Source organism: Pongo abelii, chromosome 6 (assembly GCF_028885655.2).
Source record: "Pongo abelii isolate AG06213 chromosome 6, NHGRI_mPonAbe1-v2.0_pri, whole genome shotgun sequence".
Taxonomy (NCBI): Eukaryota; Metazoa; Chordata; class Mammalia; order Primates; family Hominidae; genus Pongo; species Pongo abelii.
In genome coordinates, this window is record NC_071991.2 from 850,955 (window position 1) to 876,766 (window position 25,812).

General features: G+C 50.5%; 1 protein-coding gene across 50 annotated transcripts in view; it reads left to right on the forward strand.

Moving 5' to 3' along the window:
- SUN1 (Sad1 and UNC84 domain containing 1) overlaps positions 1-25,812 on the forward strand; it is a 59,109-nt gene that overhangs the window by 19,884 nt on the left and 13,413 nt on the right. For 5 of the 50 annotated variants that reach the window (XM_054545589.2, XM_024241226.3, XM_024241228.3 and 2 more), the window contains 16 exons: positions 4,429-4,617; positions 7,407-7,591; positions 8,692-8,718; positions 8,827-9,006; positions 13,354-13,551; positions 14,454-14,537; positions 14,858-14,968; positions 16,321-16,419; positions 16,890-16,983; positions 17,549-17,607; positions 17,748-17,890; positions 18,348-18,557; positions 19,861-19,947; positions 21,306-21,349; positions 22,769-22,898; positions 25,062-25,316. In XM_054545589.2, coding sequence (XP_054401564.1) covers positions 4,429-4,617; positions 7,407-7,591; positions 8,692-8,718; positions 8,827-9,006; positions 13,354-13,551; positions 14,454-14,537; positions 14,858-14,968; positions 16,321-16,419; positions 16,890-16,983; positions 17,549-17,607; positions 17,748-17,890; positions 18,348-18,557; positions 19,861-19,947; positions 21,306-21,349; positions 22,769-22,898; positions 25,062-25,316 — 2,095 coding nt within the window. 50 annotated transcript variants of the gene reach the window in all.

Here is a 25,812-nt window from a genome sequence, read left to right on the forward strand (position 1 = left end):
CCAGGAGGCGGAGGTTGCAGTGAGTCGAGATCACACCATTGCAGTCCAGCCTGGGACACAGTGTGGGACTCTGTCTCAAAAAGTAAATAAAATAAAATTTTTTTTCTCTTTTGGAAAATGGTAATATGCAGGTTGAGAGAATAGTGACAAGCCCATTTGCCAGCCACTGGCTTTGCCAGTGATGCATGTGGGTCTTCTGCCCCCACCCAGCACTTCGGAGCCTCTGCGACTGGTGCTTCCGCTTACGGATTCCCCAGCCTGCTGTCCTGCACCAGTGGCCTGGCACTCTCCTCACTGGGACAGGGTGGGCCCGAACACTTCCTCTCAAGTTCCCCTGGAACTTCACTGGATTTGTTAAAGCCAGTCTCTAAAAGATAATGATATATTTAAAATAACCCAAATACGACTATTATCCCAGTCATTTAAAAGGGCTTCTTAATGTATTTAGTCAGTGTTCCAATATCCCAGATCCTTGAATTTTCTCTTTCACAATTAATTTTTTTTTAAATTAGCCTAAATAGGATCCTCATGTTACAGTGGGTGATTTCCCTCTTAAGTCTCAATCTGTAATTCTTGTCAACTGGTAGTTAAGTCTGGAAGTGCAGTCATTTTTTGGTTTGTTTCTTTATTGGCGTAACTCTGTGACAGATGGTGTTACGGGATGTAGCTCCCTGTCACAGCTTGAGTCTGTGCTGTCTGGTGTGTCTCCTCTGTTAGCACTGAGGCTGATGGATGTTGCCAGCTTGACCCACCGAAGTAAAATCCAGCCATTGGCGATGGTGGCCTTGAGCTTCAGGGTCGGAGGAGAATGTTTCCCGGAGCCCTCGGAACCAACGTGCTGCTGCCCACGCTCAGATCCCCGAGGGTCCCACCATCCAGCCTCTCATGGGGGTGTTGGCTGTGGAAGCCGGAAGAAGAGAGTTTCCAGAATGGGGGACTTGTCAGCAGGGGCAGATGCTGCTGGACGGGCGGGAAGAAGGGGCAACTCAGCCATGGAGGCCGGGGGGCCTGGCGGAAGCTGCTTCAGAGCCTCCACGGGGCAAGGAGCGAGCGGAGACTAGCCGGCGCTGCAACCTGTCAGCTGCTGGGGGAGGTGGAGAGGCGTGGCTTTGAGTGGAAGTTGTTTGTTTTTTACTGTGGGGTAAGCCAAGCGTGTGTCTAGATGCTGGTGGTCAGGAGCCAGTAGAGAAGCTAAAGATGTAGGAGAACGAGGAAGGGCCTCCTGCAGAGAGAGGAGGGAAGGAGGAACTCCATCCAGAGCACGCAGGCTTGGCTCGGGATTACTTCTCCATCGCAGCAGGCAGGAAGGGTGTGTCAGGGTAGTACATGAGTACACGTATGAATACGTGCATAGGAATAGATTGTTTATGCGGAATTGGCTCATGGAGGCTGGCAAGGCCCAAGATCCTCAGGTTGAGTTGGCAAGGGGAGACTCAGGGCAGCCGATGGTGTAAGTTCCAGGCCAAGTCCAGAGGCCCAAGACCCAGGAGAACCACGGTGTAGTTCCAGTTTGAAGGTCGGCTGGCTCAAGACCCTGGAAGAGCTCATGTTCTGGTCTGAGTCTGAAAGCAGGACGTAGCTGGTGTTCCAGCTCCAGGCTGTCCAGGAGGAGGAGCTCCTTCTTACTGAAAGCCTTTGTGTTCTGTCCAGGCCTTCAGCTGATTGGAGGGCAGTCTGCTTTCCCAGTGTTTTGATTTAAATGTTACTGTCATCCAGAAACACCCTCACAGATACACTCAGAATAATGTTGGGGCAAATATCTGAGCGCCCAAGGACCAGTCAAGTTGACACATACAGGTAACCCCTGCAGAGGGAAAGGATGGGTGTGGTCAACAAGGAGGCAGTTTTCTGATGGCATCTGGCTTTTCTGGGAAGAAAAATGCTGCAGGGCATTTCTGACAGAGACCGAGAGGTGGAGGGAAGGAGGTGGTGACGTCAGACATGGGGTGGATGGAGGGGGTCTGAGAAGGCCATTGAGGGCTGGGCACACATGGCCCCCGACACGTGGATGGCCTGAGGACCTGGGGACTGCGAATCATGACGTACTCGTACCTGCAACATGGTGAGCTTGAGAGAAAGCGTTCAGGCCCGCCCTGTCCCGGCAGGGAGAGTGCCAGGCCACTGGGGCAGCAGGACAGCGGGCTGGGGAACCCTCATGAGCTGAGGCCCTGGTCGCGGAGGTTCTGAAGTGCTGGGGTGAGCAGGGTTCCGCGGCTGGAAGAGCTGGGGCGAGCAGGGGTCCGCGGTTGGAGTTCGTGTCAGGGCACAGCCGTCACACTCTGAGCAGCGGTCTGAAGCACATCAGTCTCAGACACATGGACTGTGCCCCTTTTGGTCCGGCTCACCTGAGCTGAGTTAACCTTGTGTGCCTTTGTTGGGCAGGTGCTGTGGGTCCAGGGATGCTTAGTATCTGTCTCTGGTTTTCAATTGGAGTCAATTTTTTTCAATCTTTTGATACAAAGTACATCTAAATAACACATTTTTAAAAGAACAGTGTATAACTAATGAGAGAGAGACGTTAAAGCCTAGTGCTCTTAAAGGTGAGATCCCTTAAGTTATCTTCTGAGTTTTTGTCAGTCTTGTCTCCTTGTTCTGTTACTTAATTCTCTCTAATCCTAGACTGGACACCTCCGTTTGAAATTTTGTGTTCCCCCAAACATTGCAGAAAAGGTAATAAAGTGCTTTAATACGATAGCCTACTGGGTTGCGTTGCATCCTGGGATGGTGCTGGGCCAGCATCTGTGTCCTGCTGTCTGCACTGGACACTGGTGTCCTCCTGCAGGGCTCTGGGCATACCTGTCTGTAGGAACCATGTTACGGATGGTGGCTGGGTTCACAGGTTTTCTTAAACTAGAATCACAGTTGTGTAAAATATTCTGCTAGAAACAAACCCTTCTTGAGATGATACTGAAATTCTGTCTGGCTTCATAACAGTCATCAGCATTCAACATAGCTTAGTGCAGTCTCTCTCGTCCCCACGTCAGCCTCTGAGTTAAAGAAAACCTCTTTCTGAAATTGTGTGTGGTGACCCGAAGCAGTTTGTACTAGCTTGCTGTTGGTCATGAACGTATGACAGGGTCTAGCTCTGTTGCCCAGGCTGAAGTGCGGTGGCACAGTCATAGCTCACTGCAGCCTCAAACTCCCAGGCTCACGCAATCCTCCTCTCTAGGCCTCCCAAAGTGCTGGGATTGCAGGCGTGAACCACTGTGCCTGGCTCATCTTTTAATTTAATTACATTAATTGAATAATTGTATGGAAGGTATTGGAAGTGACTTTCTTTTGGTCACAGGCTCAAAGCAGTTGTGAATTGTCTCAAGCCTTTAGATAAATTCTAAATTTAGAAGGGGAGCATTGACAGCTCGATCACTTGGCCTGCTCACCTGCGTGGATTCATTCTACAGTGCACTGGTGTATTGGATTAAATCTCACGTCCGCGTAGTGTTGACTAGGAAGCACACTCTGATGTGTTTATAGCGAGGACGTAGGTGGGGGCTCAGGGCTCTAGCATATGCCCTCAAGCAGTTCTTAGGGTGAGTTGTAGACGCTAGGCCCCAGCATCTGGGAATGTGCTGTCCTACGTCTGATGTGAAGAGTGGCTGGGGCAGATGTCAGGAGCCGATGCTGGCTGACCTGTGTGCCACCGTACAGTCCTACATCTGATGTGAAGGAAGAGTGGCTGGGGCAGATGTCAGGAGCCGATGCTGGCTGACCTGTGTGCCACCGTACAGTCCTACATCTGATGTGAAGAGTGGCTGGGGCAGATGTCAGGAGCCGATGCTGGCTGACCTGTGTGCCACCGTACAGTCCTACATCTGATGTGAAGGAAGAGTGGCTGGGGCAGATGTCAGGAGCCGATGCTGGCTGACCTGTGTGCTACCATACAGTCCTACATCTGATGTGAAGGAAGAGTGGCTGGGGCAGATGTCAGGAGCCGATGCTGGCTGACCTGTGTGCCACCATACAGTCCTACATCTGATGTGAAGGAAGAGTGGCTGGGGCAGATGTCAGGAGCCGATGCTGGCTGACCTGTGTGCCACCATACAGTCCTACATCTGATGTGAAGGAAGAGTGGCTGGGGCAGATGTCAGGAGCCGATGCTGGCTGACCTGTGTGCCACCGTACAGTCCTACATCTGATGTGAAGGAAGAGTGGCTGGGGCAGATGTCAGGAGCCGATGCTGGCTGACCTGTGTGCCACCATACAGTCCTACATCTGATGTGAAGGAAGAGTAGCTGGGGTAGATGTCAGGAGCTGGTGCTGGCTGACCTCTGTGCCACCATACGTTTGCTTTAGAGTGAGGTTGTCACCCAGTAATAGTTGCTCTTGAAAATCCACAATACATTGCACTTTCAGTTTATGATTTGTTCATTTTGTTTCAGAATGGGGGCTGTAAGCACTGCTTACCTCTGATGAGTTTTTTCTTTCTAGTTCCAGTTATTCTTCAGATGCTCTGGATTTTGAGACGGAGCACAAATTGGACCCTGTATTTGATTCTCCACGGATGTCCCGCCGTAGTTTGCGCCTGGCCACGACAGCATGCACTCTGGGGGATGGTGAGGCTGTGGGTGCCGACAGCGGCACCAGCAGCGCTGTCTCGCTGAAGAACCGAGCGGCCAGGTGAGCACCGCCGTGCTTCTTCTCCATCTGATCTCTAACATCAGTTAAAACCAAGCTTCCATACTTTTTGGTCTGTAAAGCCACACCCTGTCTCTTGAGCTTAAGGATATGTGTGTGTATGTGCGTGTACAGACACACAAACCTGCCATATAAAGTGGTAGTTTTGCTGCAAATAAAGACTGAAAGGAACTCTGGAATCTTGGTGGCTTGTCTAGTATTGATGTTCTGCTGTTCATGTTTCAAGTTCTCTTTGCTGGTGTACTCCAGGTGTGGTGCCAGCACTCAGGTCTGGAAGCTTTGTGGTCCTGTGGTGGGAGCTCAGCTACAGCTGTCCTACCACATGTGTGAAGAGGAAGGAATCTTATAGATTACACATGGTGTCGTGGACGATCTCTGTGTCCAGTTCATTCTTTTTTCTTGAGACGGAGTCTCGCTCTGTCAGTGGAATGCAGTGGCACGATCTCAGCTCACTGCCTCTGTTGCCCGGGTTCAAGCGATTCTACTGCACACAGCCTCCCGAGTAGCTGGGATTACAGGTGCCCACCACCACGCCCAGCTAATTTTTGTATTTTTAGTAGAGACGCGGTTTCACCATGTTGGCCAGGCTGGTCTCGAACTCCTGGCCTCAGGCGATCCGCCCGTTCCAGCCTCCCAAAGTGCTGCGATTACAGGCATGAGCCACTGCGCCCGGCCCAGTTCATTCTTTAGGTCTTTATTAAAAATCTGTGTGTTAACTGACAAATACATAAAGTTTAGATTGTTTACCTATATTTGCATTTGTAGAGTTCATTTGGTCTCTGAACTCTCCTCGTGCCCACTTCTGTGCAAAGAAGCAACAAAAGTCTACAAGATCTTTGTGTCGTTTAGGGATAATAAAAGTGACAGCTTTATGTTGCTCATGTAAGAATAAGAGCTTCCGTTCCAGTCGTCTTTCTCTCGAGAAGGAAGACGGTGGCTGTTAAGAGCGATGGCGGAATGGTTGATGGGTGGAGAGCTGCCTGGGATCTGAACGGCCGCTCCCAGCCGGTGGCTTCCACAGGCACCACAGTCATCTAGGGAGTTCACTGTGCAAAGAGTTCAATTCCCAGCCTCATCCTTGGAGATGCAGGATGTGAGTTCATGACGCAGCTGAGGACCAGCAGATCCCATTGGGTAGCTCCGTGTCAAGCACCCAGCTACCAGGGTCACACAGCAGCCCAGTCTCCATCTCCCGGTGGCGTGGAGAGCAAGTGTGCTGCAGGTGTCCTGCCACGCCGCGCTCTGTGGCCGTCATCCTCCCTCTGCCGGGTGTCACTGCTGCCTTTGGCCTCCCGCGCTTCCCTCGAAGGGGAGGATCTTGTTCATCGTCCTGGGTTTCCCCACCTGACGGCGGTAACATTCACAGGGTGTTTACATCTGACGGCTTTCCTGTTGTCATTTGTGGTCAGTATGAATGCAGAAATTATTTTTTGACCTTCTTTTTTTTTTTTTTTTTTTTTTTTTTTTGAGACGGAGTCTCGCTCTGTCTCCCAGGCTGGAGTGCAGTGGTGCAATCTCGGCTCACTGCAAGCTTGCAAGCTCCGCCTCCCGGGTTCACACCATTCTCCTGCCTCAGCCTCCCGAGTAGCTGGGACTACAGGTGCTTGCCATCACGCCTGGCTAATTTTTTGTATTTTTAGTAGAGATGGGGTTTCACCATGTTAGCCAGGATGGTCTCGATCTCCTGACCTCATGATCCACCTGCCTCGGCCTCCCAAAGTGCTGGGATTACAGGCATGAGCCACTGTGCCTGGCCCTTATTTTTTGAGATGGAGTTTCGCTTTTGTTGCCCAGGCTGGAGTGCAATGGCGCGATCTTGGCTCACCGCAACCTCTGCCTCCCGGGTTCAAGCGATTCTCCAGCCTCAGCCTCCCGAGTAGCTGGGATTGCAGGCTTGTGCCACCATGCCCAGCTAATTTTGTATTTTTAGTAGAGACGGGGTTTCTCCGTGTTGGTCAGGCTGGTCTTGAACTCCTGACCTCAGGTGATCCGCCTGCCCCAGCCTCCCAAAGTGCTGGGATGACAGGCATGAGCCGCCACGCCTGGCCTATGACCACCTATTCTTTTTGTTTGTTTGTTTGTTTTTTGAGCCGGAGTCTTGCTCTGTCACCCAGGCTGGAGTGCAATGGCGTGATCTTGGATCACTGCAACCTCTGTCTCCCAGGTTCACACCGTTCTCCTGCCTCAGCCCCCCGAGTAGCTGAAACTACAGGCGCCCGCCACCACGCCCGGCTAATTTTTTGTATTTTAGTAGAGACGGGGTTTCACCATGTTGGCCAGGATGGTCTCAATCTCCTGACCTCGTGATCCGCCCATTTCGGCCTCCCAAAGTTCTGGGATTACAGGCGAGAGCCACCGCGCCTGGCCATGACCACCTATTCTTGCTGTACTTAACACAATTCCATCTTTACCAGCGACTTAGAAATCGTTTTTAGAAAAGGGGAGGATTAAATTTATAAATCACAGTTTTTTTTATTTTCAGATCTTTTTTATTTCTAGTTTATTTTAGCTTTTAACTACTTGGGGTCATGGTGCCCAAAATAACCTGGAAACTATTTTGTGTTTACAATTTTAGAGGGAGTTCTTGGATCCCAGCTCCAAAATTCCTTTTTTATATTAACAATTGATGCATTACAGCAGAAAAGGCATAGGAAAATGGTTTGCCTTAAAATGCTGTTTATTCCCAGATGAAGAGTTTGTGTTGGTCAAATGTAATCGTTTCGTATTTGCTAGAAAAGATCTATAAACTTGCTATTTTTTTTTCTTCTTAGAACAGCAAAACAGCACAGAAGCGCAAACAAATCAGCTTTTAGTATCAACCACGTGTCAAGGCAGGTCACGTCCTCTGGCGTCAGCCACGGCGGCACCGTCAGCCTGCAGGATGCTGTGACTCGACGCCCTCCTGTACTGGACGAGTCTTGGATTTGTGAACAGACCACAGTGGACCACTTCTGGGGTGAGTCCCTGGGAGACGTAGATTGTCCCGCCTACAGTTGGGGCGTTTCTCAGGTTATGCTGGGGAGAGGGGAGGCTGTGGCCAGGTTGTCGGTTTGCATGGATTATGCTGGGGAGAGGGAGGCTGTGGCCACATTGTGGGTTTGCTGCAGCCACATTGTGGGTTTGCTGCGTGACTGGCTGGTAGGAACATCAGTTAGGTTCCAGGCTTGTCCTCAGACTTGATCAGGATGCTCCTTGGAAGCTGCTTCCATGTGCGCCTTGTTGGGCGGTCATTGGGTTATGCTGACGTGTAGTGACTAGTTATAATGGGGAGATTAAGCAGCAGGTAGTAATCTTATAACTCTGTTTTTATAAATGCATTACTTTTGTAGGATGTTTGAACAAAGACAATCCAAAAACTTACCAGTGTGTTTCCAAGAAAGCTCTAAGCAATGAAGCAGCCAGGGTTAGAGAGTTGTTAGAGAATGCTGCAGGGTGAGGCATTGGCGCTTAGACTTGGCTGACGTGGAGTCTGGGCAGTGGGAGCCACAGCCTGGCTGGCGAGAGCGTGGGGTCCCAAGGCTGTGCATGGAGAGGGAAGCATGGTAAAGGGCGCCCAGCCGCTCATCTGCATTCGGTTTATGTTCTGGTTGGCCCTTTTGAGACAATTAGAAGATCCAGATTAGTTCCAGAGATCACGTGTGCTAATTTTGGGAAGCCTTGGTATTCATGTTTGTTCTGTTTTGCTCAGCTAGTGAGAGTGGTTACCAGGCAACAGAGAGGCATCTGCTGCTGCTGAGGCTTGTGCCTCGCTGAGCGGGCTGTGAGAAGATAGATGGGCTTTCCTCTCCTTCCCTCATGTTCTGCTTCCCTCCTCAGGCCAGGTGCTGTGTGTGCTACCGTCTGTCTGTATTTTCTCCAAGGATAAGCTTTCACCTTCAGTCAGAAGATGGTATCTGCATCTATCTGGAGGCATTTTAGGAAATAAACTGTGACCAGTGCCATAATGCTGATTTATTAACCATTGTAACCTTTACATTTTTTAATGGGTTTTGTTCTTATTTGATAAGCTGAGCTCAACAGCAAAAATGTGTGTGTGTGTTTTTTTTTTTTTTTTAGGTCTTGATGATGATGGTGATCTTAAAGGTAATTATTTTAGTCCTTTTATTTTCGTACACTTTTCAAAATAGAACTTTTAGTTAAGTATCTGCAGACTGTGATAAACAGGTTCCATCTACTGTTTGAAAACTTTAGGTGGAAATAAAGCTGCCATTCAGGGAAACGGGGATGTGGGAGCTGCCGCCGCCACCGCGCACAATGGCTTCTCCTGCAGCAACTGCAGCATGCTGTCCGAGCGCAAGGACGTGCTCACGGCGCACCCCGTGGTCCCCGGGCCCGTGTTGAGAGTTTATTCTAGGGACAGGAATCAAAAATGTAAGTCTCAGTCCTTTAAAACTCAGAAAAAGATGTGTTGTCCAAATTCAGTATTTCCTTTCTGTAAGTCTCAGTGTCTGCACTATTTGTCTTGGAGACTTAAAATTATCCCTTGAAAGCATAAGAAGTACACCCCAAACCAGCTTTGTCCTGCCTGTCCTCTTCCAGTTTACATTTTATGTGGTTAGTAATTTTGTACCTAAAAGTATTTGAAATTCTATAAATTTGGACTTGACGTGAGCAAAAGAAAATTTCTACGTAAGCAAAACTAATAAAACTACAGTCACTTTCAGAGGCACCCCTTTATTTTTATAAAACAGCACAGATATTCATGCGTACTGAAAGAATGGCTTTGGGACGCTGCTCTGGTCTGTCCCGTGAAGAGTGGTTATGCCAGTGTTCGTGTCGGGAAAACATTTCCCGTGGTCGCTAGCCCTGTGCTTATGGTGATGGAAGGGCCTTCAGAGAACGTGTGGGTCTGGGAAGGACACACGTGACTCTGGTTTGTTCTGGGACAGCAGCAGTCACTGCAGGGAACCCCCTGATGTGGACATGGGCGTCCCTCAGAGGCGACTGGGCAAGAGTGTGGGCGTCACTGCGGGGGCCTCCTCCCGGGCCTGCAGGGGAGACAGAACCACAGGCCCCTTTGCGGCTTCCAGACGGGACTGCGATTCCCTGGGGGGCTGGTATTCCATGCCCTGCGTGACTGCCTGGCCCGGGATCTCTCTCACCTGTGGCAGGAAGAGGCTGGGACCCTCAGCCGGGCCGGGTGCTGCCTTGTTCTCGATTCCTTAGCGCCTTGTCCTTCGAGCTCACGTTCTGCTGTGCTTGGAGGTGCTGGAAGCCTCAGGAGTGCAGGGCTGGGTCTGTCTTATCCACTCCGAGCCTGGCATTGCCCGGGACATGGGGCGTTTGTCCAGTATTATTCAAATGACTGGACATAATGAAGGATGGCGACAGGACGAAGGCTTCTGCCCTAAGATTTCTCGCATCTTGTTTTTAGCATCTTGTGTTCGTGGCCCTCACTTGTGGTTGTGTCTGCTGTGGTGTTATAGACACTGCTAGTGTTAATACAGCACAATAAGAAAGTGTGAAAGGGGCCGGGAAAGGTGGCGGGAGCAGGGTGGCACGTGGGTTTCCCTCACAGCACTGTGCACGGTGCCTGCTTGGGTTCCTCCATGTGGACCAGCACCACTGAGTGGCCACTCTGCGCCAGGCACTGTTCATGGGTGATCACGGCAGCCCCCTTTTTACAGACAAGCAAACTGGGGCTTAGCCAGCTCAGGAGGCTCGCAGGTAGGTGGGGGAGCCTGGAGCTGAACCCAGGCGTCAGACCCAGGTGCTCCCCCTTAGCCACCTGCCTCCATGAGCACTTGGCACCCCAGGGCCCTGTGGGTGCTGCACGTGAGCCCTTGCGTAGCTTATGCGACACGCACAAGGATTCCGTGTATTCAGTGTTTATTGAGGCTGCGTTTTGAAGCATGCCATTGATAGGTTGAACATAACATTTTTCTTAGAATAAAAGCACATTCCATACACTCTACTATGGCAGAATAAGGAGGTTCACAGATAATTGAGAGAAGCTACCGAAACGTGCTGTTTTCCGAAGGCCTCCCTACGCACGTTGTAGTAAATGTGTGTCTCTCTGTGACTGACAGTATGCTGGCGGTCAGGGCCCAAGCTTAGCCTTGCGGTTGAGTGTATCTTTAGATGGAAGAGGCGTTGGTGTGGTGTGGATTGTAGCTTCCCGAAATTCATGGCGCCTCCCGGCGGACGTCGGTGTCGTGGCGCCTCCCGGCGGACGTCGGTCTCGTGGCGCCTCCCTGCGGACGTCGGTCTTGGGTGTTTTGGGGGAGAAAAGAAGCCCCATCCTTCCCGCGGGGTTTCTGGGCTTCACACCTTCCTTGCCCTCTCACACGAAGGCCAGGACTTGTGCGGCCCACACTAGTGTATCGCCCTGTATTAGAGTAAAAACATGTTTATCAAAGAACACTGGAAAACCAGGCACAAAGAAGAAAATAAAAATCACCTACAAGCTGCCACACCAGAAAAAAAAACACACTTCCAGAAATTTCCCCTCTACATATAGTCAGATTGCATGAATTGTTTGCATAATCGTATTTGCTTAAAATAAGTATAGCTTTCCTCAAGTATAAATTTTCCCTCCACATTTTTTGTTTTTATGTATGTACTAATTGTAATTCTCACTGTAAAGTCTTTCAGTAGTACAGATAAAATAAGTCCTTTACCCCACCCAATCCATCTCCTGGGGGAACCACTGCTAATGATAATAGTTGAGTGGGAATTCTTACGCTTTTTAAAATGAGGTAAAATTCAGATAACATGAAATGAACCATTAATGTGTGCGGCTTGGGAGTCGTCAGCCTCCCCAGTGCTGCGTGGCCGTCCCGGGGCTCCCGTCGGCCTCCCCGGTGCTGCGTGGCCATCCCGGGGCTCTCCTAGGCACCTGCAGAACTGTGCAGTTCTGGCTTTGTCTTTCCTGAAGTGCCATCACGGTGTATGCACAGTTTAGCATCTCTTTTCATTTTATATGTTTATTGAGGTTAACTTTATTCTTTTTGATGCCTGTACAGTTTTTTTGTTTGTTTTTTGTTTTTTGTTTTTTTTGAGATGGAGTCTTGCTCTGTTGCCCAGGCTGGAGTGCAGTGGTGCAATCTCAGCTCACTGCAACCTCCACCTCCCGGGCTCAAGCGATTCTCCTGCCTCAGCCTCCTGAGTAGCTGGGACTACAGGCGCCTGCCACCATACCTGGCTAATTTTTGTCTTTTTGGTAGAGACAGGGTTCCACCATGTTGGCCAGGCTAGTCTTGAATTCCTGCCCTCGTGATCTGCCTGCCTCGGCCTCCCAAAGTGCTGGGGTTACAGAGATGAGCCACCATGCCTGGCCCAACACACATTGTGTCTTTTAAAGTGAGAGGTGGAACGTGCCTGTAGTCCCAGCTACTTGGGAGACTGAGACAGGAGGATTGCTTGAGCCCAGGAGGTTGAGGCTACAGTGAGCTGAGATCATACCACTGCACTTCAGCCTGGGCAAGAGTGAGACCTGTCTCAAATAAATAAATTAAAAAATAGGCTGGGTACTGTGGCTCATGCCTGTAATCCCCGATCTTTGGGATGCGGAGGTGGGAGGATCACATGAGGCCTGGAGTTTGAGACCAGCCTGGGCAACATAGCAAGACCCCATCTCTAAAAAAGCAGAAACAAATTAGCTGGGCATGGTGGCATGTGCCTGTACTCCCAGCTACTCAGGAGGCTGAGGTGGGAGGATCGCTTGAGCTCAGAAGGTTTGAGACCAGCCTGGGCAACACAGTGAGACTTCTTCTCAACAAAATATACAAAACGTCAGCTGGGCATGGTGGCCAGCGCCTGTAGTCCCAGCTACTTGGGAGGCTGAGGCAGGAGGATCACTTAGGCCTAGAGTTGAAGGCTGCAGTGAGCTATGATCATGCCACTGCTAGGCCATAGAGCAAGACCCTATCTCTAAAAAAATTAAAAATAAAAATAATAAATAGCAAAGGAGGAGATTCTGGTGCTCCGGTGTCCCATTCTTAAGCTGGTGGGTCAGAGGCCACGAAGCAAATGGCTGTTTGGCAGTATCTAAATGTCGTAGTGTATGTGTAAACAGCATTGGAGTGAAGTGGCCACGGCTCGGGTACTCTATAGATGATTGCTAGTGCATCAGCGGAGCTGGCGGCCTTCCCCTGGGGGTTACCCTGCCGTCCAGTCTCTGGGGTCCCCTGGGGGTTACTCCGCAGCGCCCTCTCTGGGGTACCCTGGGGGGTTACTCTGCAGTCCAGTCTCCGGGATCCCCTGGGGGGTTACTCCGCAGTCCAGTCTCCGGGATCCCCTGGGGGTTACCCCGCAGTCCAGTCTCCGGGATCCCCTGGGGGTTGCTCTACAGTCCAGTCTCTGGGGTTCCCTTGGGGGTTACTCTGCAGTCCAGTCTCCGGGATCCCTTGGGGGTTACTCCGCAGTCCAGTCTCCGGGATCCCCTGGGGGGTTACTCCGCAGTCCAGTCTCTGGGATCCCCTGGGGGGTTACTCCGCAGTCCAGTCTCCGGGATCCCCTGGGGGTTGCTCTGCAGTCCAGTCTCCGGGGTCCCCTGGGGGTTACTCTGCAGCGCCCTCTCCAGGATCCCCTGGGGGTTACTCCGCATCGCCCTCTCCAGGGTCCCCTGTCCACTGCCAGTTGGGCTCTTCCCCAAGTGATTATCTTTGGTGTCCATTCTAAAAGTGCCTGAAATGAATAATTTGGCTGCCTGACTTACCAGGAAGTAGATATTGGCTTTATGGGAAGAAATAACGCATGTTCATGGTTTTTTAATAGGCGGTGCGTCTTTCTACGTGAATAGGATTTTGTGGCTGGCCAGATGCACTGCGTCATCTTTTTCATCATTTTTAGTTCAACTTTTTCAAGTGGTTTTAATGAAGCTCAGTTATGAATCAGAAAATTACAAATTGAAAACTCATGAATCAAAAGATTGTGAATCCGAAAGCTATAAGTCAAAAAGCCATGAATCAAAAGGTATTTAAATATTTTTTCCCTCCTTTTTCCACCAATCACACTTTCGCGGTGGAGAAAGTGCTGTGACTTTCCTCACCAGGCGTCTCCCTCGCTGCCTCCTCCTGCGGTCTTGGTGCTGGCCCTCTCCTGGCTTCCCCCTCTGGATCTTGCATCTCTGGGAGCTTGTGGAACTTTTCATTTGTTCTGTGTGTAGTTCGGTTCTCTCAGAGCTGATCAGTGTTGAAACATCTTTAAAGTTATTTCTTAAATGAAAAGTTAATGTGCTCAACTTTTGATTTTTATTACCTTTTTAAAGCAAAAACTTTACCTGAGTTGTATTTAGAACCTGTTTCTTCAGAACTTTTTTCTTTTTGAGACGGAATTTCACTCTTGTTGCCCAGGCTGGAGTGCAGTGGCGCGATCTCGGCTCACCGCAACCTCCGCCTCCCGGGTTCAAGTGATTCTCCTGCCTCAGCCTCCTGAGTAGCTGGGACTACAGGCACACGCCACCACGCCCAGCTAATTTTTTGTATTTTTGCTAAAGTGGAGATGGGGTTTCACCATGTTAGCCAAGACGGTCTCGAGCTCCTGACCTCGTGATCCGCCCGCCTCAGCCTCCCAAGTGCTAGGATTACAGGCTTGAGCCACTGCACCCAACCCAGAACTATTTTAAACAGGACAATCTTTGTATTGTTTGGGCCACACACACGATTCAGCTAGGGGGTGGGGGGCCTTTCACGTCTCTGCTCATGGCCCGGGCCCTGTCAGCGGCATTCACCTGCGTGGTAGGAGCCATCGGCTGTGTGAACTCTGGAAGTGGCTAGCCTAGCACATTCTCTGATCATGTTGATTTCACCAGGGTGTGAGAAGCGCTTGAGCTTGGTGTTGGTGAGTTCCCTAAGCCTCTTTTGCGTGTGTTGCAGCTCATGCCAGTTACTATGGGAGAATGAATGTGAGAGAGGTTCTCAGAGAGGATGGCCACCTCAGTGTAAATGGGGAAGTGCTGTGTAAGTATGGCTTCGTTTTCCTGTGGGCGTCGGTCATGGAGTTGGTCCCACATGCTGTTATGTTGGGCACTAGCAGTAGAGAATGAACAGCCCGTGTGACGTGGTGGTCCTCACTGATGACGACCGGCTGATGGAGCTGCTGCTTAAGCCCTCAACACAGAAGCTCATAGCCACCAGATTGCATTTGCTTTGATTGTTAACTGTCTTGTGTGTAATTTGAGTTTCCTAGTTTTTTCAGACTGCCATTGCTATGCACAGTTGAGATGGACAGAGTTTGCTTGTGAATCCGCCACACTCACTACTTGTCACCACACCTGCAGGCGACGACTGTAAGGGCAAGAGGCACCTCGACGCGCACACAGCCGCCCCCTCGCAGTCGCCACGGCCGCCCGGGCGGGCAGGGACCCTCCGGCACATCTGGGCATGTGCAGGTTGTCTCTTGCCCCGTCTCCGTCTCGTCTCTCCCTGTCACCATGCTATTTGTGTCTTGTGTGGTTTGTGCTTGGAATTCAAGTGCTTTAAAGTCTTGCTGTAAAAACTGACAGGAATAGTATTAACTTTGGTATAAAACAGGGTGAATCTCTCTCAAAAAGCTTCCTTGTGAATTTTTTTTTGGAGGCGGAGTCTCACTCTGTTGCCTAGGCTGGAGTGCAGTGGTGCAATCTTGGCTCACTGCAGCCTCCACCTCCAGAGTTCAAGCAATTCTCCTGCCTCAGCCTCCCGAGTAGCTGGGATTACAGGCGCCTGCCACCACGCGTGGCTAATTTTTTTGTATTTTTAGTAGAGACGGGGTTTCACCGTGTTAGCCGGGTTGGTCTCGATCTCCTGACCTTGTGATCTGCCTGCCTCGGCCTCCCAAAGTGCTGTTGGCATCTTAAAAAAAAAAGTTAGTTTCAAAAATAATTGTCTCACCTGCTAATGAATAAACATAAAGCAATTGATTTTTCTGTTATATTCTCATAAGCCATATTTCTTTGCACGTCAACCATGTTGTAATTACATAGTTGCAGGAATTAACGTGCAAATGTTAAGTCACTGTGAGAGAACCACCCACAGTGAGAACTGGAACAAAACTTACTTTGGGAGGCCGAGGCGGGTGGATCACTTGAGGCCGGGAGTTCAAGACCAGCCTGGCCAACATAGCAAAACCGTGTCTCTTAAATTTAAAAAAAAAAAGAAAAAAAAAACTGGAACAAAACGGATTTCATGAGCAGTTTCCTGCTTTTTGTAATGTGAAGTTTGATACTAAGTTGATTGTGGCGTATTCTGTCATCCGGCAGTGCTGTGTTACCGTTCTGAAACACTTTTTCACTAGAAAATATTAGCCTTTAGAATAATGTTAATTTTGGTCTTTGAGTAATTATTTCCTCACCGAGAGCATATGAACTGCAGGTGTCTATGGAATTTCAATCTGCTTTAGAATATGGTACGATTTTCCCAATATAAATTGTGCTGGCACCAATGGCCACTGTTTGTAGGGCGGCTTCCAACCACCACCCCCCGGGGTTTTTAGGAGATGTCTGCATTTTACATCTGAAGTATCTGCAGGCAGAAGTGGGTGAAAACTATTAAAAAATAGAACTGAGCTTTTCAAATGGTCATGTCAGTGCGATATTGCCAGCACTTACAAGAGTTATTTGGCTTTTCGTATTTTTTGAGGAGACTCTTGACCCACCGACGCAGGCTTTGGTGAAGTGTGTGGCTTGGGCGTCCCCACCGTGCTGTCACTGTGGAGGCTGGTGTCTGGCGTCTGTCTGAGGCCACACACGTCTTCTCTGCACAGGTTACTTCTTGCTGCAGATTCTGCGCAGGATCGGAGCTGCGGGCCGGGCTGTGTCCAGGACGGTGTGGTCGGCCCTTTGGCTGGCCGTGGCTGCTCCAGGTGGCTATTTTGGGTTTCTGTGTTGCGTTCTCTCCAGAGCTTCTGGCAGCTAAGCACCTGTACTCGATGATTTACCTAACCAAGTAAAAATCTCATTTAGGCTCTCATGCTTTGACCCTTTGCGTAACGTGTCTCGTTCTTCATGACGTAGCAATGTTAACTGACTGTACTTGCTGCATGAGCGCCCTTGGTTTCTCTGGGGTTGGGTCTGGGGCAAGTCCGGCTGCTTGAGTGCCCTGTGCAGAGAATGCATGGATCTGGGGCTTCGTCTCCTGCGTCCTGTCCTGTGTGTTCATCAGCATGACACGTTACTGCCTCGCTTCCTGCCGTGGCGACTAGCATCACCGAACTTGTTCACCTCCAGCTTCATCTTCATGTGCTTCTAGCTTGGCCTTCACAGAAATGGTCCATTTAGGAGCTTGGTTTTCCTAAAAACATTTCCTTAGAACGTTTGGTGTTTTCTCTTATAGGGAAGGCAGCCTCTGGAGTGTTCTGGTGGCTGGGGATTGGATGGTATCAGTTTGTTACTTTGATTTCTTGGCTGAATGTGTTTCTTCTTACCAGGTAAGGAAATGGATATCATGTCAGCATGGTGCTTTAAGGAACCAATTTTGTGCCAATTGCAGGCTCACATTTGATTTGTTATTTTGTAAGGATTTAGCTTATATTCACATAGTGTTTGTATATTTTACAAAAGTGTTTTTATATTCTTATTTTTCAAACCAACCTGTGAGATAAGAAAGGCAGATATCATTAAGGAAAACAAGTGTGCAGAGGTGAGGCAGCTGGAAGGGCCTGGGCAGGATGGGGGACCCAGGTCCAGGCTTCTGCCCTGCTGCAGTTCCCAGTGGCGTCAGTCACCTCAGGAGGCTGGTGATCCGAAGGGGCAGCGACTCAGGGCAGCTCAGGCCATTCCGACAGCACCAGAGAGTTGGTACCATAGGTCTCAAGGACACCGTTTTACATGAAGCTTCTCCTGTAGGCATCAGAAGCCTTGCAGATAAAACCGTAACTGCTTTTCTAATACTGGGGGGTGGATTTTGCGCAAAATTATCTAGAGGGGGAAAACAGATTGGTGAACCCTGACTTTCATTTTTTCTAAGTCAAGGGTTTTCATTTTTACTCCCAGGTGCCTTCGAAACATCTGCAAGTTTTTAGTCTTGCTCATCCCACTCTTTCTTTTACTAGGTAAGTCAAATCTGGCTGAGTTGCCTCCGACGGCTAAGCAATACACATACGTGTAACTTAGTGGAAAAGAATGCGCGTGTAAGTCCATGTTTTGAGAATTGTGGTGTACACGTGTGTGTGTGGTGGTTCTTCTCTTTTAGCAGGTCTCTCCTTATGGGGCCAGGGCGATTTCTTTTCGTTCCTGCCTGTGTTGAACTGGGCAAGCATGCATAGAACACAGCGGGTGGATGACCCCCAGGACGTATTTAAACCCACGACTTCTCGCCTGAACCAGCCTCTGCAGGTAAGAGGGTAGAAAGGCCTCTCAGCTGGCACTGCGCATGTGAGGTCTTCAGGGACTCTTCCACACTGCTGTGAGCCAGGCACTTCAGTTGGGTGTCCTGTTGTAGGAAATATTTTTAAATGTCAGATAAGCAAGTCTTTGGAGCTCCTTAAGTGTTCTAAGATAGTTCAAACGCACATTTAAAGTACTCTCATGATTCAGTTAGTTTTAATTTTAAAAACATAATAGTATTCATCACTGTGCAAAGTACAGAAAGTATAGAGAAGAAAATGAGAACCACCCATAGTCAGGCATGTAAGCATCAAACCTGATACTCCAGGTTTCTCTGGATTCCTCCATTCGTGTGCTGTGCACCCCAGAGCTGGCGTCTTGCTGTAGGACACTGTTTGGAGGTTTAACTGACTCTATGCGCATGCTCGCTTGACTACCTGGTTTCATTTCTCTGTTGCCATTTCAGGGTGACAGTGAGGCTTTTCCATGGCGTTGGATGAGTGGCGTGGAGCAGCAGGTGGCCTCTCTGTCTGGACAGTGCCACCACCATGGGGAGGATCTCCGAGAGCTGACCACTTTGCTTCAGAAGCTGCAGGCTCGGGTGGACCAGATGGACGGTGGTGCTGCCGGGCCGTCAGCATCGGTCAGAGACACTGTGGGACAGCCCCTGAGGGAGGTGGGTGCCACCGGGCTACCAGGCTCCACGGTGACACCAACGCGCTTCTGGGTGCCATGTTCTCTCCTTTTGGGAGACAGAGGGGACAGGAGAGGTGCCGTTGTGAGAAGGGGTTGCACTTCCTGTTCTTAGTTGTTGAGAGCAGTGTGCCGGAGAGGGAGTGGGTTTCCCGTTGTCTGCTGATGACCGGAAGCTGTGGGTTCCATAGTGCACGTGGAAATGGTGGGCGGGAGACGTGTGATAACCCCAAGCGGGAAGTCTGGCGGTCGTGGAGAACCGTGGCCTTTCCTGTCCTGTTCTCCAGATTGCGCTCTTAGTGGCAGGTCATGGCGCTCTGTCCCTGCAGACGGGACAGCCGCTGAGGTGGACACAAACCGTCTCACGTGGGTCCCAGACGCACTTCTCGGAGGCATCCCGAGATGCTCCCACCCACCGCAGGGATCGCGTGGGGGGACCCAGGAACCTTTGCTTCAGAGGATGCCCTCTCTTGTGAAGAAAACAGCCGACAGCTGTTCAGAACAGTTTAGTGAAAACTGAATTGTATGTGGCCTGAGCTCATTTTAGCACAGATTGAGCCCCTTCTTAAGCCGTCATCCAGCACGTGCCTGTGGGTGTGATCATGGTGGCGACTGGAACGCAGAGCAGGGCTTCCCTCCGAGGCGGTGCGCGCAGTGTTAAATGCTCAACCCCTGAGCCTCTAGCTCCCGTTTGCATCTGCACTGCCTAGTGGAGGATGCCACTACTTGCATATGGCCGTGTACGTTTATGTTAACACCACACAGAATTTTAAAATGCAGGTTCTCACTCGTACGGCCCCATTTCAGGTGCTCAGTAGCCATGAGTGGCTGGTGCTGCCCTGCTGGACAGCACAGATGCAGCACGTCCCACGATGGCCCAAGGGGCGCTGGATGGTGTGCTGGAGACGGCAAGGGCCTTGGGCTCTCACGTGGTTTGGTGTGTCAGTGCACTGGGCTCAGGCCTATGGTCCCAGCTACTCAGGAGGCCGAGGCAGGAGGGTCACCTGAGCCCAGGAGGTGGAGGTTGCAGTGAACCACAGAGGAGACCCGTGGCCCAGGCTGGAGTGCAACCTTAAAATAAATATATATATAAATAAAGATCTCTAGAGTCAGGGCTGGAATAAGGATGTTGTTATGAAGCAGATTATTCGTTTAGGGTCTGTGCCACATTGTGACCACAGATTCTCTGATTGTCGATATTCCGTGTAGAAACGCCTTGGCCTGACTTGCCAGGTTTTTGTTGCTTAACTTTCTCCATCATTTGTTCACTCCTTTTCTTTCCAAAGACTGACTTTATGGCTTTTCACCAAGAACATGAAGTGCGCATCTCACACTTGGAAGATATTCTGGGAAAACTGAGAGAAAAATCTGAGGTACTTATTTTTGACCTTATGCTTTTTTAAAATAAAAAGAAAATCGACTGTGGCTAGTATTTTAAAGCCCTTTGATCATTTAATGTTCCTCTTTTAGGCTATTTGCTGTTTTGTGTAAAATGGAAAGAAACACTTGTTCTCTCTCTGGTGTGGCAGCGGCTCTGGGGCTTTAACATTGAATCGGGTGTGTAACTCACGCATCCCGTGTCTCTCGAGGGCACAGAGCAGGCTGCACACGCCAGGAGATGGTTCTAACATTGAATCAGGCACATAACTCACGCATCCCTGTGTCTCTTGAGGGCACAGAGCAGGGCTGCACACGCCAGGAGGTGGTTCTGCCGATTCCAGGCGGCCTCTGGGTTCCCATCCAGCTCTTTCCGGCTCCAGGGTGCTTCCTCGCTGCCACACACCCACCTTGCAGTGTCTTCAGAGGGGAGATAAAGGACCTGAACCTTTTGACAGACAGCACTAGCTTTGGGTGGGAAGGCCGGGACAATTCGTTGCTGGGAATGCCAGGGGAGGGACTGGGCCTCTGTGCTGCCCTCAGCCGTGGGGAGTCGTGTCAGGCTCAGGTTCCGGCTCTTCGTGTCTCTGGTGCTTGACACAGAGCCTGGCGTGTCACATGTGCGTGTGTGTATTGAACTACATTGAGAAACGTGCTGAGCCTAAGGGTTGTATTTAGCACACCCTTTTGGGAATCTTGGGACCCACTCCTGGATCTTGGACCCTGTGAGATCAGGTGGTTTTACCTGGGAGGGAGAGGAGGGCTGAGAGGAGCAGGCAGAGGCGACAACGTACCCGCCTGTGAGGGTCTGCGGGGCGTCGCCTCCTCTGTCCGCCCAAGAGGGTCTGCGGGGCGCCGCCTCCTCTGCCCGCCCGAGAGGGTCTGCGGGGCGCCTCCTCCTCTGTCCGCCTGCCCTGGGCCGGGCTGTGGAGACTTCCGTGGAGTGAGACTTGGGGCTGACGCTGGTGCTCAGCATGGTGCTGCTGCGGATGGCACAGGCCAGCACGGCCCAGCTTCATGTGTGCCTCTGCCGTGTCCCTGTCCTTCACGTTTAGAACACACTCTGGAGGTGTGACAGGGAGCTGACTCCCCACCTGGGTGCTGGTTACAGGTGCTGCATGTTCTGAGCCCGCCAGGCTGTTCTCATGTGATTTGTGCTCCTTTCTGCGCATACGTAATGAAGGTTACTTTCAAATGTACAATGAACACTTCCTACCTGCCATCCACAGGCAGATCTGGACTTCGAATTAATGGGGGTATTCCAGATAAATCGATGGAGTTTTAAGTATGTGGTTTTATGAAAAGTTAATACATAACTTACATATTTCAGTAGACTATTTCCCATACTTTTTAGGCCATCCAGAAGGAACTAGAACAGACCAAGCAAAAAACAATCAGGTAGGAGGATTTGGAAAACATTCACTTTTGTCTTCGGTGTGTGTGTGTGGTTATGTGGAGTGGCAGCAGAGTGATGAATGGGGGACCCGGGGCCGGCCTCCCCTGAGGGTCACCTGAAGGCCCTGAGGCTCGTGCCGACAGACACTCCTGCTGGGCTGCGTGAGGACAGAGGGGTCCTGAGGGGCTTGCCACATCCCCCTCCACGCGGCATGGACCTCCGTAGTTGGCACTCTCAAAGGTGCCGCCCGCACCCCTGCTGTGACCCGGAGGGGTTCATCTCCAGGGTCCTTGCAGGGCCACCCTCAGGGAGTAGGTCGAGGCCCATGTTGCAGCCCGTGCCATGGCAGGTGTCAGGGTGGACTCTGCGCCGGGCCTCCGCCGGCACCACTGGCATCTAGGTGGACGGGGTTACAGCTCAGCCTCGTCTCTGCTGCGGCTCCTGGAGGGCAGCCCCTGGTGGACAGGACACCGATTTCCAGAACCGCCCGATCTGTGCTGGGCGTGTCATGGTGGGCCTCTCCGCGTGGCTGCTGGCCCTGCTGCCCTTGGAATCCATGGCACGGCCAGGTCCCGCTGCAGTTCCTGGGGAAGCTGGCGTTTTGCTCCTCACTCCAGGCAGCTTTCTTCCACACGACCACTGATTTGCCTGAAGTCTCCTTAAGCGGGGTGCTTCCCTCTCACAGGTGTTCCCAACATGGCAGCTTTGTCTTTCTTCCTTCGTTTTACGCACGCAACTCATACTCCCCACAGCCCTCCCCGCTTCTAGATTCGGCAGCCTTGGCTTGGTTGTGGTTTCCCGAGGTCCCCGCGTCTGCACTTGGGAGAGTCCATCCTCTGCCGTGCCCCATGTTCCTCTTCTGTGAGGACAGGTGTGAGCGCTGGAGCACGGTTTTCTCTCCTTCCAAAGCTTTTATTTCAATAAAAAAGTTGCTTTAATATGTTAATATTTAAGTGTTGATCTGGGAATGAGCTTTTTGAGATATGAATTGTTAGTATCTCAACAAGTATGTGTGCCTATAAAGACCTCAACTGATCCGCCTGCCTCAGCCCCAAACTGCCGGGCTTACAGGCATGAGCCACCGCACCCAGTCCAGAAATAAAGTTTCTAAATGCTTAAATCATTTTCAGAGAGAGCTCTCACTCGCCACTGAGAAACCTGCTAGCAGCACTTTTGTAGATAGCCTTCTTGTGCAGTGTGAATATTTGTATGTTACAGACATAAATTGATGCAGAAGACAACCTCTCTGGGAACTTTATTTGAAACTGGCATCCAGTTTGCACGTTAGCGTGGCACAGGATGACGTCTGTACAGATGTGACACCCAGGAGTGGGATCGGGTTCCCCTCAGCCTGTGTGTAGTGTGGGAAGCGTATAGGCCGGGAGGCTTGTGTGTGACCCATTCTCACTGTTGGATTCCAGTGCGGTTGGTGAGCAGCTCCTGCCCACGGTCGAGCACCTCCAGCTGGAGCTGGATCAGCTAAAGTCAGAGCTGTCCAGCTGGCGACACGTGAAGACCGGCTGTGAGACAGTGGATGCCGTACGAGAAAGAGTGAGCTTCCTGCGTGTTTACTTTTTGTTCTATAATAGAAAGTAAAAGAAAACTTGAATTGATGACTTAGGTTTATTAGCTGTTTAATTAATTAATTATTTATTTATTTTTGAAACCGAGTCTTGCTGTGGCACGCAGGCTAGACTGCAGTGGCGTGATCTCAGCTCACTGCAGGCCACCTCCACCTGCTGGGTTCAAGTGATTCTCCCACCGTAGCCTCCCGAGTAGCTGGGACTACAGGCATGTGCCACTATGCCCGGCTAATTTTTGTATTTTTAGTAGAGGTGGGGTTTCACCACGATGGTCAGGCTGGTCTCCAACACCTAACTCCAAGTGATCCACCTGCTTCAGCCTCCCAAAGTGCTGGGATTACAGGCCTGAGCCACCCACCATGCCTGGCCTAAGTTGTTTAATTTCAACTTCCTTTAAAAACCTTTTTTTACTACATGTGAACTTTTTAAATATTTCAAAATAACTAATTCAGTGCTCCATAGATTTCCCCGTTCCATCACCACCGCGCGTCAGCACCCACCATGCGTCTTCCCAGTCTCCATGGTGTGTGTCCTTGGTGTGCTTGCAGCCCAGGGCCAGCACTCACTCGGGGCTGGGTTGTTGCTGTGTACCTTTCATTAGATAGACCCACTCTGTAGCTGCTGCTTGCTCTGTTTCGTGTTGAAACATATCACAGATATTGCTTCAAGTCCACCATCATCCTTAGGCAGAGGAGAAAATCTAGACATTTAGAGCTGCTTAAGAATGAAAACACAATCATTTGAATGGCAAAAGTCATCAAAGTCAGACAGTAGATTGGTAAAGGTATTTGCCATACGTGGGGTAAGATTATCTCTGATGTGCAGAGAGTCCCTAGAATCGGTAGGAAGAGAAGCAGAGGTGACAGAGAAAGCATGCGATAGGCCGGGCGCAGCGGCTCATGCCTGTGATTCCAGCACTCTGGAGGCCGAGGCGGGCGGATCACCTGAGGTCAGGAGTTCGAGACCAGCCTGGCCAACATGGTGAAACCGCATCTCTACCAAAAATACAAAATTAGCTGGGCGTGGTGGCACGTGCCTGTAATCTCAGCTACTTGGGAGGCCGAGGCAGGAGAATCACTTGAACCCAGCAGGCGGAGGTTGCAGTGAGCCAAGATTGCGCCACTGCACTCCAGCCTGGGCGACAGAGCAAGACTCCGTCTCAAAAAAAAAAAAAAAAAGAAAAAGCATGCCAGCATGCTATCAGGGAGCTGAGTCCTACTGATGGGACTTGCAGATTACAGTGGGCTCTCATCCTTAGTCTGCAGGCCCACGAGGACGACGGCTGCTATCAGCACTGGCTGAGACAGTGGGCTTTTCCCTGGCCAGGAGGACTGTCACCATCTACGGCCTCTGGGGGAAAATCTTAGGATATTAACCAGTGACAAATACATGCACTCTTTGAAACAAGCAACCATACCCTTGGGAATCATCCTACAGAAATAAAGGCACCAGTACAGAGGCCACACGGGCAGGAGAGTCAGCGCTGCAAAGTTAGTGTGGGGAGGCGTGAGGGTAGAAAGCAGCTACGTGCCACTGTTAGGGGGTGTGGGCTAGAGAAGGGTGTGTCCACACGTGGAGTTTGGGAGGGCAGCTGTGATGAACGGCCGTGTCCTAGGAGGCTTTGCCCTCTCCTTCACGGTCTATTGTTATGAAGCAAGAAGAGAAAGGTATACACATATGTGTTTGAGTGCATAGAAATAACACGGGGTGTATTTAGCTTACATAAAGCTATAATTTAGGTTCGTTTATATGACTGTTTTCTTACCAGACCAAGTTTGTTGATGGCAGGGCCTCTCTGATGCACCTGTGCGCCTCGCTGCGGGGTGCGCGGTGGGTGCTTGCTGGATGGACACACACCTCCGGAGGGTGTGGACATGCCCCACTACGTCCTTCAGCTCCTAGGATGCAGGTCGCACACATCCCATGAGCTCGCCTATTTCTGTTCTTTTTAACATGTTCCTGCATTATTGGAGGGATTATTAAATTTAATATGAAGGAAAACACTGTCACAATGACATTCTAGATTTTGAGAGGATATATAATTCTACTGAGGTATCTAAGATAATGGACCCGAAGAGTGGAAGTGATTTAGTTAAAATAGTACATTTGTGTCTATCTACTGTTTTACTAGGTGGACGTGCAAGTCAGAGAAATGGTGAAACTCCTGTTTTCTGAAGATGAGGAAGGCGGTTCTCTGGAACAGCTGCTGCAGAGGTTCTCGTCACAGTTTGTGAGCAAAGGCGACTTGCACACGATGCTGCGAGACCTGGAGCTGCAGATCCTGAGGAACGTCACCCACCACGTTTCCGTGACCAAGCAGCTCCCAACGTCGGAAGCTGTGGTGTCTGCTGTGAGCGAGGCAGGGGCGTCTGGAATAACAGAGGCGGTGAGTCGGCGAGTCGGCGGCAAGAAATGCTTACAGTCCATTCTGTGCTGAGACTGAAGACCTAACTGTGAGGTGTGGATGTTGATGTCTTGTTCTAAGAGTGGTCTGGCTGGGGTGTGCTTAGCTGACGTAAGTGAGATGGGACGTGCCTGGGCAGTGCCGTGTGTGGAGGGAGGCACCTGTGTGGTGAGCTTCAGCTCTTGCTGTCGATGTCATTACTGAGCTGCTTCTTGGGAGTTCTTTATACTTTGTGAATCTTTTTGTCCCAAAGAGCCCATCTGCCTGTATGGTGGCCACACCTTCCGAAGTTCCATGAAAGTCTCTCCGTGTATTAGTCTGTTCTCATGATGCTAATAAAGACACACCCAAGACTGGGCAGTTTAGAAAGGATCATTGACTCACAGTTGCACACAATCATGGGGGAAGGTGAACGAGGAGCGAAGTCATGTCTTACATGGCGGCAGGCAAGAGAGGGTATGCGAGGGAACTCCCTTTA